This window comes from Macaca mulatta, chromosome X, assembly GCF_049350105.2.
Source record: "Macaca mulatta isolate MMU2019108-1 chromosome X, T2T-MMU8v2.0, whole genome shotgun sequence".
Taxonomy (NCBI): Eukaryota; Metazoa; Chordata; class Mammalia; order Primates; family Cercopithecidae; genus Macaca; species Macaca mulatta.
This window is the reverse complement of record NC_133426.1, coordinates 46,868,937-46,883,949: the sequence shown is the minus strand read 5'-3', so window position 1 is coordinate 46,883,949 and position 15,013 is coordinate 46,868,937. Positions and strand designations below refer to the sequence as shown.

The 15,013-nt window shown below is 41.4% G+C and overlaps 1 protein-coding gene across 2 annotated transcripts in view; it reads right to left on the bottom strand.

The window, feature by feature from the left end:
• Positions 1-13,754, bottom strand: part of RP2 (RP2 activator of ARL3 GTPase) — a 43,487-nt gene extending 29,733 nt beyond the window's left edge. Inside the window, exon 1 of one of the 2 annotated variants that reach the window (XR_013412590.1) lies at positions 13,338-13,754. Coding sequence is in view for 1 of the 2 variants with exons in the window: in NM_001267788.1 (NP_001254717.1) it covers positions 13,338-13,439 (102 nt within the window). In the remaining variant the exon portion in view is untranslated. 2 annotated transcript variants of the gene reach the window in all.
• Between the last annotated feature and the right edge of the window lie 1,259 nt (positions 13,755-15,013).

The following is a 15,013-nucleotide window of genomic DNA, read 5'->3' as shown; positions in this document are numbered from 1 at the left end:
GTTTCACCATGTTAGCTGGTCTGGTCTTAAATTCCTGACCTTGGGTCATCTGCCCGCCTCAGCCTCCCAAAGTGCTGGGATTACAGGCGTGAGCCACCGAGCCCAGCCCATATAATCTTTTAAACAGTATGCCTGGAAAATGTCACATTAATTTTTTAATTTTAACTGACCTATCAAAATATGGTCACTAAAAGCCTATTTTTGTTTATTCCATGTGACTTTCTTATCTACTTCAACTGTTATAACTGTTTGTGACTATATAAATTTCATGCAAAACTATTCATGCACCCCATAGGCTCCCATATATACAATATGTAAAAATTTGATTTACAAAGCAAAATTTAATCATCTTAATAATTAGCAAACGAGCTTAAATTGACTTAGTAATTGCACAATAGGTATTGTACTTAGCCAGTTTTACATGCTGTACTAGGAGGAGTACTGGTCTGCAGTATGAGGCAATAAAAGAGGTACTCGTTTTCCAGTCCCAATTTTGTCCCCTATAATCAACCTGATCTTGAAAATGTTACCTTAACTTTCTGGATGTTCAGTCACTCTACAAATATTTGAATACCCAGTATGAGCCAGACATTGTTTTAGGCACTAAAATGAATATGACCAGCTCTTTCCATAAAAGAAGTAAACATTCACCTAAACTAAACTAAAAACAACTTGACCATGTAATGAGAGATGCTGAGAATATTCTGGAGGGGACAGAGAAGGGACCTCTGGGGCGGGGAAGAGAAGTGGGGTAGAAGTTCTGAAAAACGTGAGAATGGATAAGCTAGAGCTCATCAGGTAAAAGGGGTAGGAATAAAGGACCCTCCCTTCCCATGCCAGGTAAAAGTAACAGAAGGAACAAAGTAAAATTCTTCAGGGAGTGGGAGGAAAACTGAAAGTAGTTTGGTGTTACACATGCTATCAGAATGCTAGTAGATGAAGCTACAGAGGTAGGCAGAAACCGGATTATAAAGCTTAGACGTTATCCACAGACAAGAGGGAACCAGAGAAAGATTTAAATAAGCAAAATTTACATGTCAGGATAATTACTCTGATGAGATAAGGACATGTGGAACATGGATTGATCTGAGAGACTATTGTAGTCATACAGAAAGGGCTGGAACCAGAGCTGTAGTTAGTAGGGAAGAAGATGATGGGATGAATTTGAGAAATACTGAGGAAAGAGAATCAGCAGACTGATAATTCAATGGCTGTAGGAGGTAAGGCAGAAGGATGAATCACAGAGGAAAGGCCATGTGAGCACACAGCAAGAAGGCAGCTGTCTGTAAGCCAGGAAGAGAGCCCTCACCAGACACTGAATCTGCTGGCACCTTGATCTTGGACTTTCCAGGCTCCAGAGCTGTGAGAAATAAACTTCTGTTATTTAAGCCACCAGTCTGTGGTATTTTGTTATGGCATCCTGTTTTAGTCTGCTCAGACTGCAAAAGCCATCCTCTTGCTATGTCATCACCAGACCTGTCCTCTGTGTGAAGGAGAGGGAGGGAGCAAGTGTAAGCTAACTGAATCTTCTTATAAGGACACTAATCCTATCAGATCAGCACTCTACCTTTATGACCTCACTTAACCTTAATTACTTCCTTAGAGGTCCCATCTCCAAATACAGCCATGTGTAGGGGGGCAGGGCTTCAAGATATGAATTTGACAAACATTCAGTCCATAACAGCTGCCAATGCTGAGGAGTTAAATGTAATTTACTATCCTAAGTATTTTCTCTGGACACTCCAGTTTTCTTAGCTCATAGGGAGAAATTAATCTGATAGCTAAAGATTTTATAGCTAAATAGTTCTGTAGTATAAAATTATTTGGATTGTCAGCACAGCCTTCCAAGGAGAAATTTAAGATTTATGTTGCTGTACTTTCTCAACAATTCCTGAAAGTTTTTCAAAACAAAGCTAGACACAGTGGCTCATATCTGTAATCCCAGCTACTTGAGAGTGGGCCAGTGGCCTAGTGAGGCCAGGAGTTTGAGACTGGCCTGGGCAACACAGTGACAACCCCCAGCTCTAAAAAAGTTTTTTAAAACTTAGCAGATTATTTGAAGTGAGTTGGTGGAAGAGGAAAAAAAACCCTTAGCTGGGCATGGTGGTGTGCACCTGTAGTCCTAGCTACTCAGAAGGCTGAGGCAGGAGGACTGCTTGTGCCCAGGAGTTCAAAGCTGCAGTGAGCCATGATCGTGCCACTGCACTCCAGCCTGGGTGACAAAGCAAGACCCTGACACTTAAAAAAAAAAAGTAATAATAAACAACTGAAACTGAAATCCATCGTAATTTTGCAGGTTACTAGTTCTGAAATAAAGTGTCTACAATCACAAACACGGAAAGGTCATGTTTTAAATTTTTTTTTCCTAAGAGCCATTTATGAAGTGAGTTTAGTTTAGACTGTATTTTTTTTTCTGACATAGGGTCTCACTCTGTCGCCCAGGTTGGAGTGCAGTGGCCCACTCACAGCTCACTGCAGCCTCGACCTCCACCGTTCAAGCAATTCTCCCTGCCTCAGTCTCCTGAGTAGTGGGGACTACAAGTGCACACCACCACGCATAACTTATTTTTGTATTTTCTGTAGAGATGGGGTTTCGCCATGTTGTCCAGGCTGGTCTCGAACTCCTGGACTCAAGCGATCCGCCTACCTCAGCCTCCCAAAGTGCTGGAATTACAGGCGTGCGCCACCATGCGTGGCCTAGACCATATTTCTTACTACAATCCTTAAAAGGTTACGAATATGCTTTAAAAAATCAAGGAAAGTGGTCAGGCATGGTGGCTCACGCCTGTAATCCCAGCACTTTGAGAGGCCGAGGTGGGTGGATTGCCTGAGGTCAGGAGTTCGAGACCAGCCTGGCCAACATGGTGAAACCCCGTCTCTACTAAAAATACAAAAATTAGCTGGGCGTGGTGGTGGGCGCCTGTAATCCCAGCTACTTGGGAGGCTGAGGCAGGAGAATCACTTGAACCCAGGAGGCGGAGGTTGCAGTGAGCTGAGATCGCACCACTGCACTCCAGCCTGGAAGACAAGAGCCAAATTCTGTCTCCAAAAAAAAAAAAAAAAAAATCAAAGAAAAATTTCAAGAGTTGTAATTCATCTGATATCAATTTAATGTCCTACATCTATTAAACCAAGTTAAGCATTATTTTCCCAACAGAAAACAAAAATGAACATCTTATTATCTAAGAAGCAATACAAATTTTTCATTAAAATTCATCTCCACAGTTAAATTCCCATAATGATAATGTGAGATAAAATAATGGGATTTGTTAATTCCAATGAAAATCCAGTCCCAATAGAAGTAAAAAGATTCAGGAGTATAAGAAGCACTATAATGTACCAGGCACCATACTAAGTGCTCTATAATCATTCACTCAATCCATAAAAACCCCTATAAGGGCTGTGTATTATAATTATCCCTGTTTTATACTTGAGAAAACTGAGGCACACGGAGACTACATAATTTGTCCAAGGACACACTGTGAGTCAGTGCTTGATCTTAGTCTCAGGCATAGACATTCTGGCTCCTAAATACATTCTCTTGGCGGCTTCTTCATATTCAACCATATTCAGACAAAAACAATTGCTTACTAGATGCACAAATCAATGCATAGAGAGTTCATAAACAGGCATATCTCTCTTTACATATATATTTCTATATAGATCACACTATGTGTGTATATACACATATATACGTATATACATGTGTATATGTGTACATATGTATATATGTGTATATATGTGTATATATACACACACGTACATATATGTATATACATATGTGTATGTACATGTACATACATATATGTACGTGTGTATATACACATACATACATATATGTATGCATGTATATACATATATGTATGTGTGTGTATATATACATACATATGTGTATATATAGATAGTGCAGTGAGCCGAGATCACGCCACTGTACTCCAGCCTGGCGACAAAGCACGACTATCTCAGAAAAAGAAAAAAATTCCTAGATGTGAAAACAAAAACACAATCCACAAAAGAAAAAGTGAGTGGAAATTGAACTTTTACCCAAATTGAAAATGTTTGCTCTTCAAAAGACACTCTTAAGAGAAGACAAGTTATTAACTGGGAAAAAAGTATTTGCAAAACATACATATAACATGGGACTTGTATCCAGGATATATAAAGAGCTCTGAAAAACTCAATAATAAGAAAACAAATAACCCAATAAAAAAAATGGGCAAATGATTTGAATAAACACTTTACCAGAGATATATGGATGGCAAATAAGTACATGAAAAATGCTCAACATTTAGGGAAATACAAGTCATTAGGGAAATGCAAGTTAAACTACAATGAAACATCACTACACACATATAAGAATGGCTAAACTTTTTTTTTTAAAGCTAGGAAAGGTGTAGTAGCTCACAGCTATAATGCTAGCACTTTGGGAGGGCAAGGTGGGAAGATCGCTTGAAGCCAGGAGTTTCAGACCACCTTGAGCAACATAGCAAGACCTTGTCTCTACAAAAAATAAAAATATTAGCTGAGTGTGGTGGCAGATACATGTAGTGTAGTCCGAGCTACTTAGGAGGCTGAAGTGGGAAGATTGCTGGAGCCCAAGAGGTCCAGGCTGCAATGAGCCATGATCATGCCACTGTACTCCAACCTGGGAGACTGAGCAGACCCTGTCTCTTAAAAACAAATTAACTTGACAATATCAAGCAAGTGATGTGAGGATGTGGAGCAACTGTATCTCTCATATACTGCTGGTAGGCAAAATGGCATAGCCACTTTGAAAAATAGTTTGACAGTTTATTTTTTAAATTTTTAATTAATTTTTTTTAATAGAGAGAGGATCTTGCTCTGTGGCCCACACTGGAGTGCAGTGGTGCAATCTGAGCTCACTGCAGCTTCAAACTCCTGGGCTCAAGCAATCCTCCTGTCTCAGCCTCCCAAGTAGCTGGGACTATAGGCATATGCCACTATGCCTGGCTATGTTTATCCATTTTGCAGAGATGGGGTCTCACCATGTTGCCCAGGCTGGTCTTGAACTCCTGGCCTCAAGCAATCCTCCTGCCTTTACCTCCCAAAGTGCTGCGATTAGAGGTGTGAGCCACTGACCTGGCAGTTTTTTGTAAAGTTTAATAAACAATTTCCATATGATCATGGGTATTTACCCAAGTGAAATCCCACTCATGGGTATTTACCCAAGTGAAATGAAAACTTATGTTCACTCAAAAACCAGTACACAAATATTTATGATAGCTTTATTCATAATTACCAAAATTGGAAACAACCCAAATGTCCTTTAACTGATGAATGGATAAACAAACTGTGATATATCCATACAATGGAATACTACTCAGCAATTAAAAAGGAACCCCTGGCTGGGCATGATGGCTCATGCCTGTAATTCCAGCACATTGGGAGGCCAAGGCAGGTGGATCACCTGAGCTCAGGAGTTCAAGACCAGCCTGGGCAACATGCTGAAACCCCATCTCTACCAAAAAGATACAAAAAATTAGCTGAGTACGGTGGCACTCGCCTGTTGTCTCCACTACTTGGGAGGCTGAGATGGGGGATCCCTTGAGCCCCAGAGGCTGAGGTTGCAGTGAGCTGAGATTGTGCCACTGCATTCCATTCTGGGTGACACAGTGAGACCCCATCTCAAAAAAGGAACTCCTGATACATGCAACAACATGGATAAATCTCAAATGCATTCTGCTAAGTGAAAGAAGCCCAACTCAAAAGATTATGTATTATATGATTCCATGTATATGACATTCTCAAAAAGACAAAACTACAGGGATAGGAAACTTATCAGGAGCTGGGAGTGGGGCTGACTACAAAGGAGCAAACTGACTATACAAAGGAAGAACTTTTGGGGGCAATGGAACTATTTTATATCTTGATTGGCGATAGCTCCACAACTGTATTGTCAAAACTCATAGAACTGTACACTTAACAAGGGTAAATTTCACTGTATGTTAGTTACACTTCAATTAAAACAAATACTTAAAATTTAAACATTGTTAAGTCAGCTTCAGGGCTAGATAGCTATGTAGCTGAGAGGTTATTTCACAAATGAAAACATTAGTGCCACATAATTATAGAACTAATAGTGCCGAAATAGAAATTCTTAATCTCAATGACTTTGAAACACAATAAGAAAATGAACAGGACAAATTGTTTCTCTCAATAATAATATAAAACTTATGATCTTAGTCAATATACACACCTCCCAGAAGACAGATCCATTCTCTTTGCTATTAAATTGTGTTCTGGGCATGAAAGCTAAAGGGTAGCCTCTGTGACACTATGGTTTGAGTTTTCCCGTGACTTAACCCAAGTGACACCTACATCATCATTGCTACTGTCAATATTATCAGTAGGCTTTTAGCCTATTTGGAATTTATATAAGTGAAAAATGTACTAAGCTTTGTAGAGTACCAGGGTCAAAAATATATTTTTAAATGATTGTTTTAATAAAAGGGGCTATGAAAAATTCAACTCATATCCTATGTATCTAATGATCTTAACCACAACCTTGCTATTTCAGCTTTCTGATTCCTTTTCTTTTTTGATGCTTCATTTTTAAAACTTCTACTTCTCTAAAAAATTCTGAGGCTGGGTGCAGTGGCTCTTGCTTTTAATCCCAGCACTTTGGGAGGCCGAGGTGGGAGGATCAGATGAGACCAGGAGTTCGAGACCAGCCTGGCCAACATGGCGAAACCCCGTCTCTATTAAAAATACAAAAACTACCCAGTATCTTGAGCTTATATACTATTGATGATTAGAGAAACTGAAGTACTACATTTATATTAGCTTACCATGTTGTGAAATATATAACAACAAAATAGAATTATGAAATTTTAGGATTGAAAAGATTCCCCATATCATCTAATCTAATCTGAATCTATTTTTACATCCTATCACATTCCCTTTGTTCATCCAGATTTGCCTGGATGTTTCTAGCAATGCTTACCTCCCGTCATGACCTGCTCAAAGAATTCGAGAACTGGAAGGGATCTTAGGAAACTGAGGGCTAAAAGCTAAATTACTTTACCAGTGAGGTGTTGTTAGGTTCAGAATATAAATTAAAATTTCAGCCCCATATACTTTTCGCTCTCTATGCTTTTTACCTTTATCAAAATTTTATATGGGTGAAGAAACTGAACACTCACACATTGCTGGTGGAAATATAAATGGTGCAGGCACTCTAAAACACAGTTTAGCAGTTCCTCAAAAAGTTAAACATAGGCCGGGCACAGTGGCTCACACCTGTAATCCCAGCACTTTGGGAGGCCGAGGCGGGCAGATCACGAGGTCAGGAGATCGAGACCATCCTGGCTAACATGGTGAAACCCCATCTCTACTAAAAATACAAAAAATTAGCCAGGCGTGGCGGCGTGCACCTGTAGTCCCAGGTGCTGGGGAGGCTGAGGCAGGAGAATGGTGTGAACCGGGAAGGCGGAGCTTGCAGTGCGCCGAGATCATGCCACTGCACTCCAGCCTGGGCAACAGAGAGAGACTCCACCTCAAAAAAAAAAAAAAAAAAAAAAAAAAAAAGTTAAACATAGAGTCACCATATGACCCAGCAATTCCAAACCTAGATGTGTACACAAGAGAAATGAAAACATGTCCAGACAAAAACTTGTATACAAATGTTCATAACACCATTATCCATAATAGACAAAAAGTAGAAACAACCCAAATGTCCATCAGCTGATGAATAGATAAATAAAATGTGGTATATCAATACAATAGAATAAAGTCTTGATATGTTACAATATGGACAAACTTCAAAAACATGCTAAGTGAAAGATGCCAGTCACAAAAGGCTAAATATTGTGGCTCCACTGAAGTGAAATGTCCAAAATAGGAACACCTATAGAGACAGAAAATAAGTTTGTGGTTTCCAGGGGCTGGGGGAGACGAGAATGGGCAACGACTACTAATGGGTACAGGGTTTCTTTTTCCAGGGATGAAAATGTTCTAAAATTAGACCATGGTGATAAGCCTGTGAACTTACTAAAAAATACTGAATTATATACTTTATTTTTAAACTAAATTTATTTTAAATTTTTATGGATATATAATAATAGTAGTATGCATTTATGGGGTACATGTGATATTTTCATACAAGCATACAACAATGTAATGATCAAATATGGGTAACTAAGATATCCATTACCTCAAACAGTTATCATGTCTTTGTGTTGGGAACATTCCACATTTTCTCTTCTAGCTATTTTGAAATATACAATAAATTATTATCAACAATAGTTGGCTGTGGTGGGTAGTGAGGAGGAGAAGATTAAGAGTGGTGGGTTAATGAGTACAAAAACACAGACAGTCAGGCACGGTGGCTCATGCCTGTAATCCCAGCACTTTGGGAGGTCGAGGCGGGCAGATTGCCTGCAGCCAGGAGTTCGAGACCAGCCTGGCCAAAAAACTAGCTGTGTGTGGTGGCGGGCGCCTGTAATCCCAGCTACTTAGGAGGCTGAGGCAGGAGCCTCTTGAACCCAGGAGGGGGAGGTTGCAGTGAGCAGAGATCATACTACTGCATTCTAGCCTGGGCAACAGAGCGAGACTCCATCTCAATATATATACAGTTAGACAGAATGAATTATATACTTTAAATGGGTGAATTGTATGGCATATGAATTATATCTCTAAAAAGCTATTTTTAAAATTAATAAAGAACTAGTTATATCCTTTAAACAACTTTTATGTAGAGGATTTAAGACCTACTGGCAAATTCTTTGACACTCCTCCCATTAAGAGGTCACCTCCTGTTGGAACTGGGTGGGCATTTGTGACTGCCTCAGCATTACTCCTGCCACATCCAAATTAAGTCAAATTAAGTGACTTAAGAATTCACTTAAGAAGCTAGTTAGAAAAAACCATGCAGCTTCTGCCAGTCTCTCTTAGGATGTTTGCCCTTGGAACCCTGCCATCACGCTGTGAGGAAGCCAGGGATACGTGGAGAGCCCCCAGCTGAGCTCCCAGCCCAAAGCCAGCATCAACTTGCCAGCCAGCTATGTGGTCAAGCCATCTTGAAAGTTGTCACGGTTGATGCCACATTGAGCAGAGTCAACCCTGCTTAACCTTACGCAAATTAAAGAGTTGTGAACAAAATATCTGCCATTATTTTAAACCATTAAGTTTTAGGGTGGTTTGGTACACAGCAATGGGTAACTAGAATACTTTTCATACTTAAAAGAAGGCTAAAAACAGTATCTAGCCTCCTCCTACTTAGTGCAGACACTTCTTTCTAGCAGATTACCACCCTAACTGTCCAACAGTTTTGACAAACATGGAGATCAGGTCCTCAACAAAGCCACCCCTTCCACTGATGACCAACTCTGGGAATTATGATCTGCCTTATGTTAAAACCAGTTCTGTCATGCCCAAGCTCTGGTTTAAGTTCTTTCCTCAGAGGTGACCATTACTCTCTAAACCTCTTCTTCAGGACAGGCCTTTACCTTACTAAACAGTAGAGAAATCTTTAGCATTGTCCTACTATATAGCTGAGGAACCTGAAGTGCACAAGTTGGCTGCTTTACCCAAAGTTACACAATAGATATTTGAATTTCTGATATAAGATTTTTGTTTAGTATTATTTCTGTTGAGTATGAGAGAAACATAACAGACACAACATGTGCTGTCCTTACTCAAATCGCAATTTTCATACTTAAGCCATAATTGTTTAGAGAGTTAATCCTCATTTCTATTATCTAGGAGGAAGAGTATGGGCATGAATAACTGGAAGATGAAAACTACTTTTCCGTATCACTCTTTCTCACCTCATGTGTACTTAAATGTTTCCTGTTTTAACTCCAGAAAGCCAGTAAACTCTTGCAGGGCAGGGATAAATCTTATAATTTTGAGTCTTACTTGGTGTTTGAGTACATATATACTGAATAATTTGCCTATCTATGGGTGGCAGCATACAGATAAGGATAAAAACATCCCTTCTGAAATAATTTAAACACAAGTCTTACAATCCAAAAATATTTCTCATCACATCAGTGTAAGAATTGTAAACTTTTTTTCTTTTTCAAAGTCAGCAGCAATAGAAAATGAGCTTCTTACACTGTTGACTACAGTATGTCAGTTGCTATGACAATGCTTAGTCCCCAGACATTCCTTCTAATTGAGACAATTTCTCCCAGCTTCAGTCCCCTAAGACTGACCCAATTACACAACTCAAACCCCAAAACCCAAGGGGTGCCCTTCAATAAAGATACTCTGGGCTGGGAGCGGTGGCTCACGCCTATAATCCCAGTACTTTGGGAGGCTGAGGCAGGCGGATCACCTGAGATCAGGAGTTCAAGACTAGCCTGGCCAATGTGGTGAAACCCTGTCTCTACTAAAAATATACAAAAATTAGCCAGGTGTGGTGGTGTGCACCCGTAATTCCAGCTACTTGGGAGGCTGAGGCTGGAGAATCGCTTGAACCCAGGAGGCGGAGGTTACAGTGAGCTGAGATCGTGCCACTGCATTCCAGCCCGGGCGATGACAGAGCCAGACTCTGTCTCAAAAAGAAAAAATTTAAAAAAGATACTATGATTACACAACCTAAGGAAAAATGTAAATACCCTTTGCCAAGTTGCAAGGAAAATTTTCAGGCAACCCATTTTGTTTTTACATGTAAAAGTCTTACAAGTTGAATGGTAATTGTCTGATATAACTTTAAAACTGTATATGCTATAATCCATAACCACATTCCAGAAGCCTTAACTTTTAATATAAACCATGTCTATTAATATGCATGCATCATATCTCATTTATGTTCTCTGGGCTGTATTTGCATTCTGTTCCTTTTAAGGTACAACTGAAATCTTCTAGGAGCAAGCAAGGCCATGCTCAGTAAATGTATCATTGGACTAATACAGAACATTTGCACACTAGCCCAAATTAACCTCATGGGAGGCAAGGAACTAGGAAAAAATATTTTATTTATTTATTTATTTTTGGAAACAGGGTCTCACTCTGTTGCCCAGGCTGGAGGGCAGTGGCCTGATCATGGCTCACTGCAGCCCCTAAGTCTTGGGCTCAGGTGATCCTCCCACCTCAGCCTCCTGAGTAGCTGGGACTACAGGTGTGTGCCACTATGCCCTACTAATTTTTGTACTTTTAGTAGGAATGAGGTTTCGCCATATTGCCCAGGCTGGTCTGGAACTCCTGGGCTCAAGAGAGCCACCAGCCTCGGCCTCCCAAAGTCCTGGGATTACAGGCATGAGTCACCATGCCTGGCCCTAGAAAAAAATATTTTAAATTGTATAAAATTTAACAAGCTATCATAAATGAGGCACCTTAGAAAGAATTCTTAGTAATTTCAAAAGAAAAAAAATGCAAAAAGATAAAGCTATGTTGGGAAATGTGGTATCTGCATTGTCTCAAAATGTAAGCTGGTAATTCTCTTTAACAGTCCAAAAGATTTTAAAACAGGGTTTTGTTTTGTTTTTTTTTTTTTTTTCAGAATATAATGCTCATTTGGTTAGAAATTCTCATTTTGATTGGCTGAGTTGATCAAGATTTTAACTTTTATTATACACTCAGAAGCATGAGCTTATTTTATATATCCAATAACATCTCTTACATCTCTGCAACTACAGAACTTAGTAGTGTTCTCAAAAAAAAATGTTCTCTGTAAGCTCAAAACAGTTTCTATAATTGAAAGTTTACTACACACTCATTTGTGGGGAAAAAGCTTAGACGTTGGTGTCCAATATTGTATTTCTCAATGCATTTACTTAGCCAATGGGCAAAAGAAGAAAAAAAACCACAAGACACACACACTTATTTAAAAGAAGGATTAACATGAGAAATCCCAACTAACCTGAATATTATGTTAATAAACGCTAACTGTAAAACAATTTATTGTGAAACAATGAGTCATAGGCAGCCAAGACTACTATAAATAAAACATAAAGGCATTTTATTTCGTTTAGATTTAGCCTGAGTTCAAAAGAAAAAACTAAAATAAAAATGAAATACACAACCTTCTCTATGGCAGACAGTTCAAGCTAAGAGAACATTGTTAGAAATCCAAAGGCTGAGGAAAATGTTATCTTTTAAAAATCGCCCATCAAATAACTTTAAATGGCAGGTGCAATCTTCTTGTGAAATAGAAAGCATAGTACATTCTTCCCCTACATTATAAAATGCTACTATCGAGTATGACTAAGAGAGAATAAATGTACCATGTGACCCAAGAAGGGTGTGTATGAGAAGTAGGGGCAGAAAGACGGGGCTAAGAAAAGCTGCAAAAAAGCTTTTAATTTCTTAACTCTGACTCTTAGAGACCAGCGCTTACCTGAATACGTTCTGCTGGGGTTTGGAAATCACGCAGAAAGGTCTGTGATTCCAAAACGTTAATACACTTATTATAAAGTATTCTTGGGTAAAGACATGTTGCCTTAAGCAAGGAGTTAACTGTTTATAATACTCATTTGAAAAATCTCTCATTTTGTTTGGGAGAAATAATTGATAAGTCCATCAAAGTAGTTCAGTAAGCACAAATAGAGAACTATGTAGAAAGAGGAACTATTATGAAATGTATGACCGAGTGTGTTTTGTGTAAGACTAATGGAGGTTTTCAAAGTTTTTTGGTTTCTGGCTATATACAAAAATAAAAATAAGGGAGTTTTCATTCATTTAAACCAGCAGTAAAATACTGCCCGGTTTATGCCGCTTATTTTCACCTTACAGTCTTAATACACATTCCAAGACTGATGCGATATTCATTATTTCTTTCGGATAACTGGAAGAGGAGGGACAGTAAAGCTGTACATTAAACAGTCCACTTGGTAATTGAGAAAATTCAGCAGTGAAATATATCATGAGGCACCAAAGAGATTTGCCGGGGAGGGCAGACAAAAGAGAAAAGAGCCACAGAACATTAAGCCCCGGAAGAGATGAGAATCAGTCCCATACACGTAACTCGACGACTGGACAAAACCCCGCTTGACGCTGCCGGTGGGTGAAACGAGGTGATTTGAGATTCAGGGCGTTCTCGGTTCTTTCCCTCTCTCGAATCGATCATCTCCGACAGGAAGTCAGAGCAAGGCAGGGTTCGGAGCCAGAGAAAGCTCCCGGGGGAGTCTGTCTACCAGGACAACAAACTCCTAAGGCTCCTTCCGGAGCTCCACAGCCCTCTGGGCGCCCTCTCTAGCGCTGTACTTCACGCCCCCGCTCCCCCAAAAAAGTCGTGCACCCCGACTTCAGCTATTCGCGTTCAAGACAGTGCGGCAGCTGTTGGGTCGGCCCACTCAGCGGTCCCGGGTCGTAAGAGACCCCGGCGGTGCGGCTCAGGGAGGCTGAGACAGCGGCTACACGACTTTCATTACCTTCTCGCGCTGATCCCAGCTGTACTGCTTTGGCCGCTCCTCCTCGTTCTCGGGCCGCGACTCCTTGTCAGCCTTCCGTCTCTTGGAGAAGAAGCAGCCCATGGTCCCAGCCCGCGGAGTTCGCTGGCCAGCTCACTCGCTCAGGCACCTCCTAGAGTGTGGCGTGAACCCTGGGCACCCCGGCCCCGCAGCTCTCCGGACTACGCCCCGCGGAACCGCCCAAGAGTCCGCAGCCTTAGTTTGCCCGCCAGGCCCAGCACCCCTTCCCCTTTTTCGTCGCCCTGACGACCCAGCGCAACCAATTAACGCTCAACGCCTGTTGAGCCAATCAAAGTCTCTCGAGCAATCCTGCGCGGCCTATGAAGAGAGGCCTACGTACTCACACACCAATCCACGCCTGGCTCCTGCGACAGCCCCTAGCGGCGGGGCGGGCCGGCTCTGGCGCAAGCACGGGCAACCCCGCCCACAGCCTGACCCGGCCCGCCCTCGGCCCCGCCCCTCCTGGGACTTGGTGGGCTCTCTAGCTGGTGTGAGGCCGAGCTCGGCATTCGGGTTTTTTTGCCTCTGATTCATAAATTTGCAAATTCAAGGCGCGGGAGAGGTCTCCAGTTGAACATTAGTTTATCGTGTGAGGAAAGTTGTGAGGGAACAGAAATTCCCGCTGACACAAGAAGACCCTGAAATTTGTATTACTAAATCCTCTTCTCCCCTCATCACCCTTCCTACCGCCCTCTCATCGCCTGGCCAGGGTCACCCCCTCAAGAATTGTACCCCATAACCTCACAATCCTCTTCTGTGCTCGCTCTTTCTTTCTTTCTTTCTTTCTTTCTTTCTTTCTTTCTTTCTTTCTTTCTTTCATTCATTCACAGGGTCTCATTATGTCACTCAGGCTGCGGTGGCACAATCATAACTCACTGCAACCTTGCAACCTTGTCTTCCTGGGCTCAAGCGATCCTCCTGCCTCAGCCTCCCTCCTGAGTATCTAGAACTGTAAGTAAGCACCACCATGCCCACCTGTTTTTTTGTTTCTTTTTTTTACTTTCGTAGAAATGGGGTCTTGCTATGTCGCCCAGGCTGGTCTTGAACTCCTGGGCCCAAGCGATCATCCTGCCTCAGCCTCTCAAAGTGCTGGGATTACAGGCAGGAGCCACCGCACCCAGGCTTCTTCTGTGTTTTCTTAAGGCTTTCACATATGACTCTAAAATTGCACAAGTACATAGTAAAATAGTTAATTGTGTATTGTTTCCCTATTTGAACTGTGACTTTCCTGAGATCAAAAAGGTATGTCTTTTTTTTTTTTTTTTTAACGGAGTTTTTGCTCTTGTCGCCCAGGCTGGAGTGTAGTGGCGCCATCTCGGCTCACTGCAACCTCCACCTCCCTGGTTCAAGTGATTCTCCTGCCTCAGCCTTCCGAGTAGATAAACTACAGGCGCCCGCCACCACGCCTGGCTAATTTTTGTATTTTTAGTAGCGACGGGGTTTCACCATGTTGTCCAGGCTGGTCTTGAACTTCTGATCTCAGGTGATCCGCCCGCCTCGGCCTCCCAAAGTGCTGGAATTACAGGCGTGAGCCACCGCACCTGGCCTAAAAGGTGTGTCATAAAGGGGATGTAGGGCCGGGCGTGGTGGCTCACGGCTGTAATCCCAGCACTTTGGGAGGCCAAGGCGGTAGGATC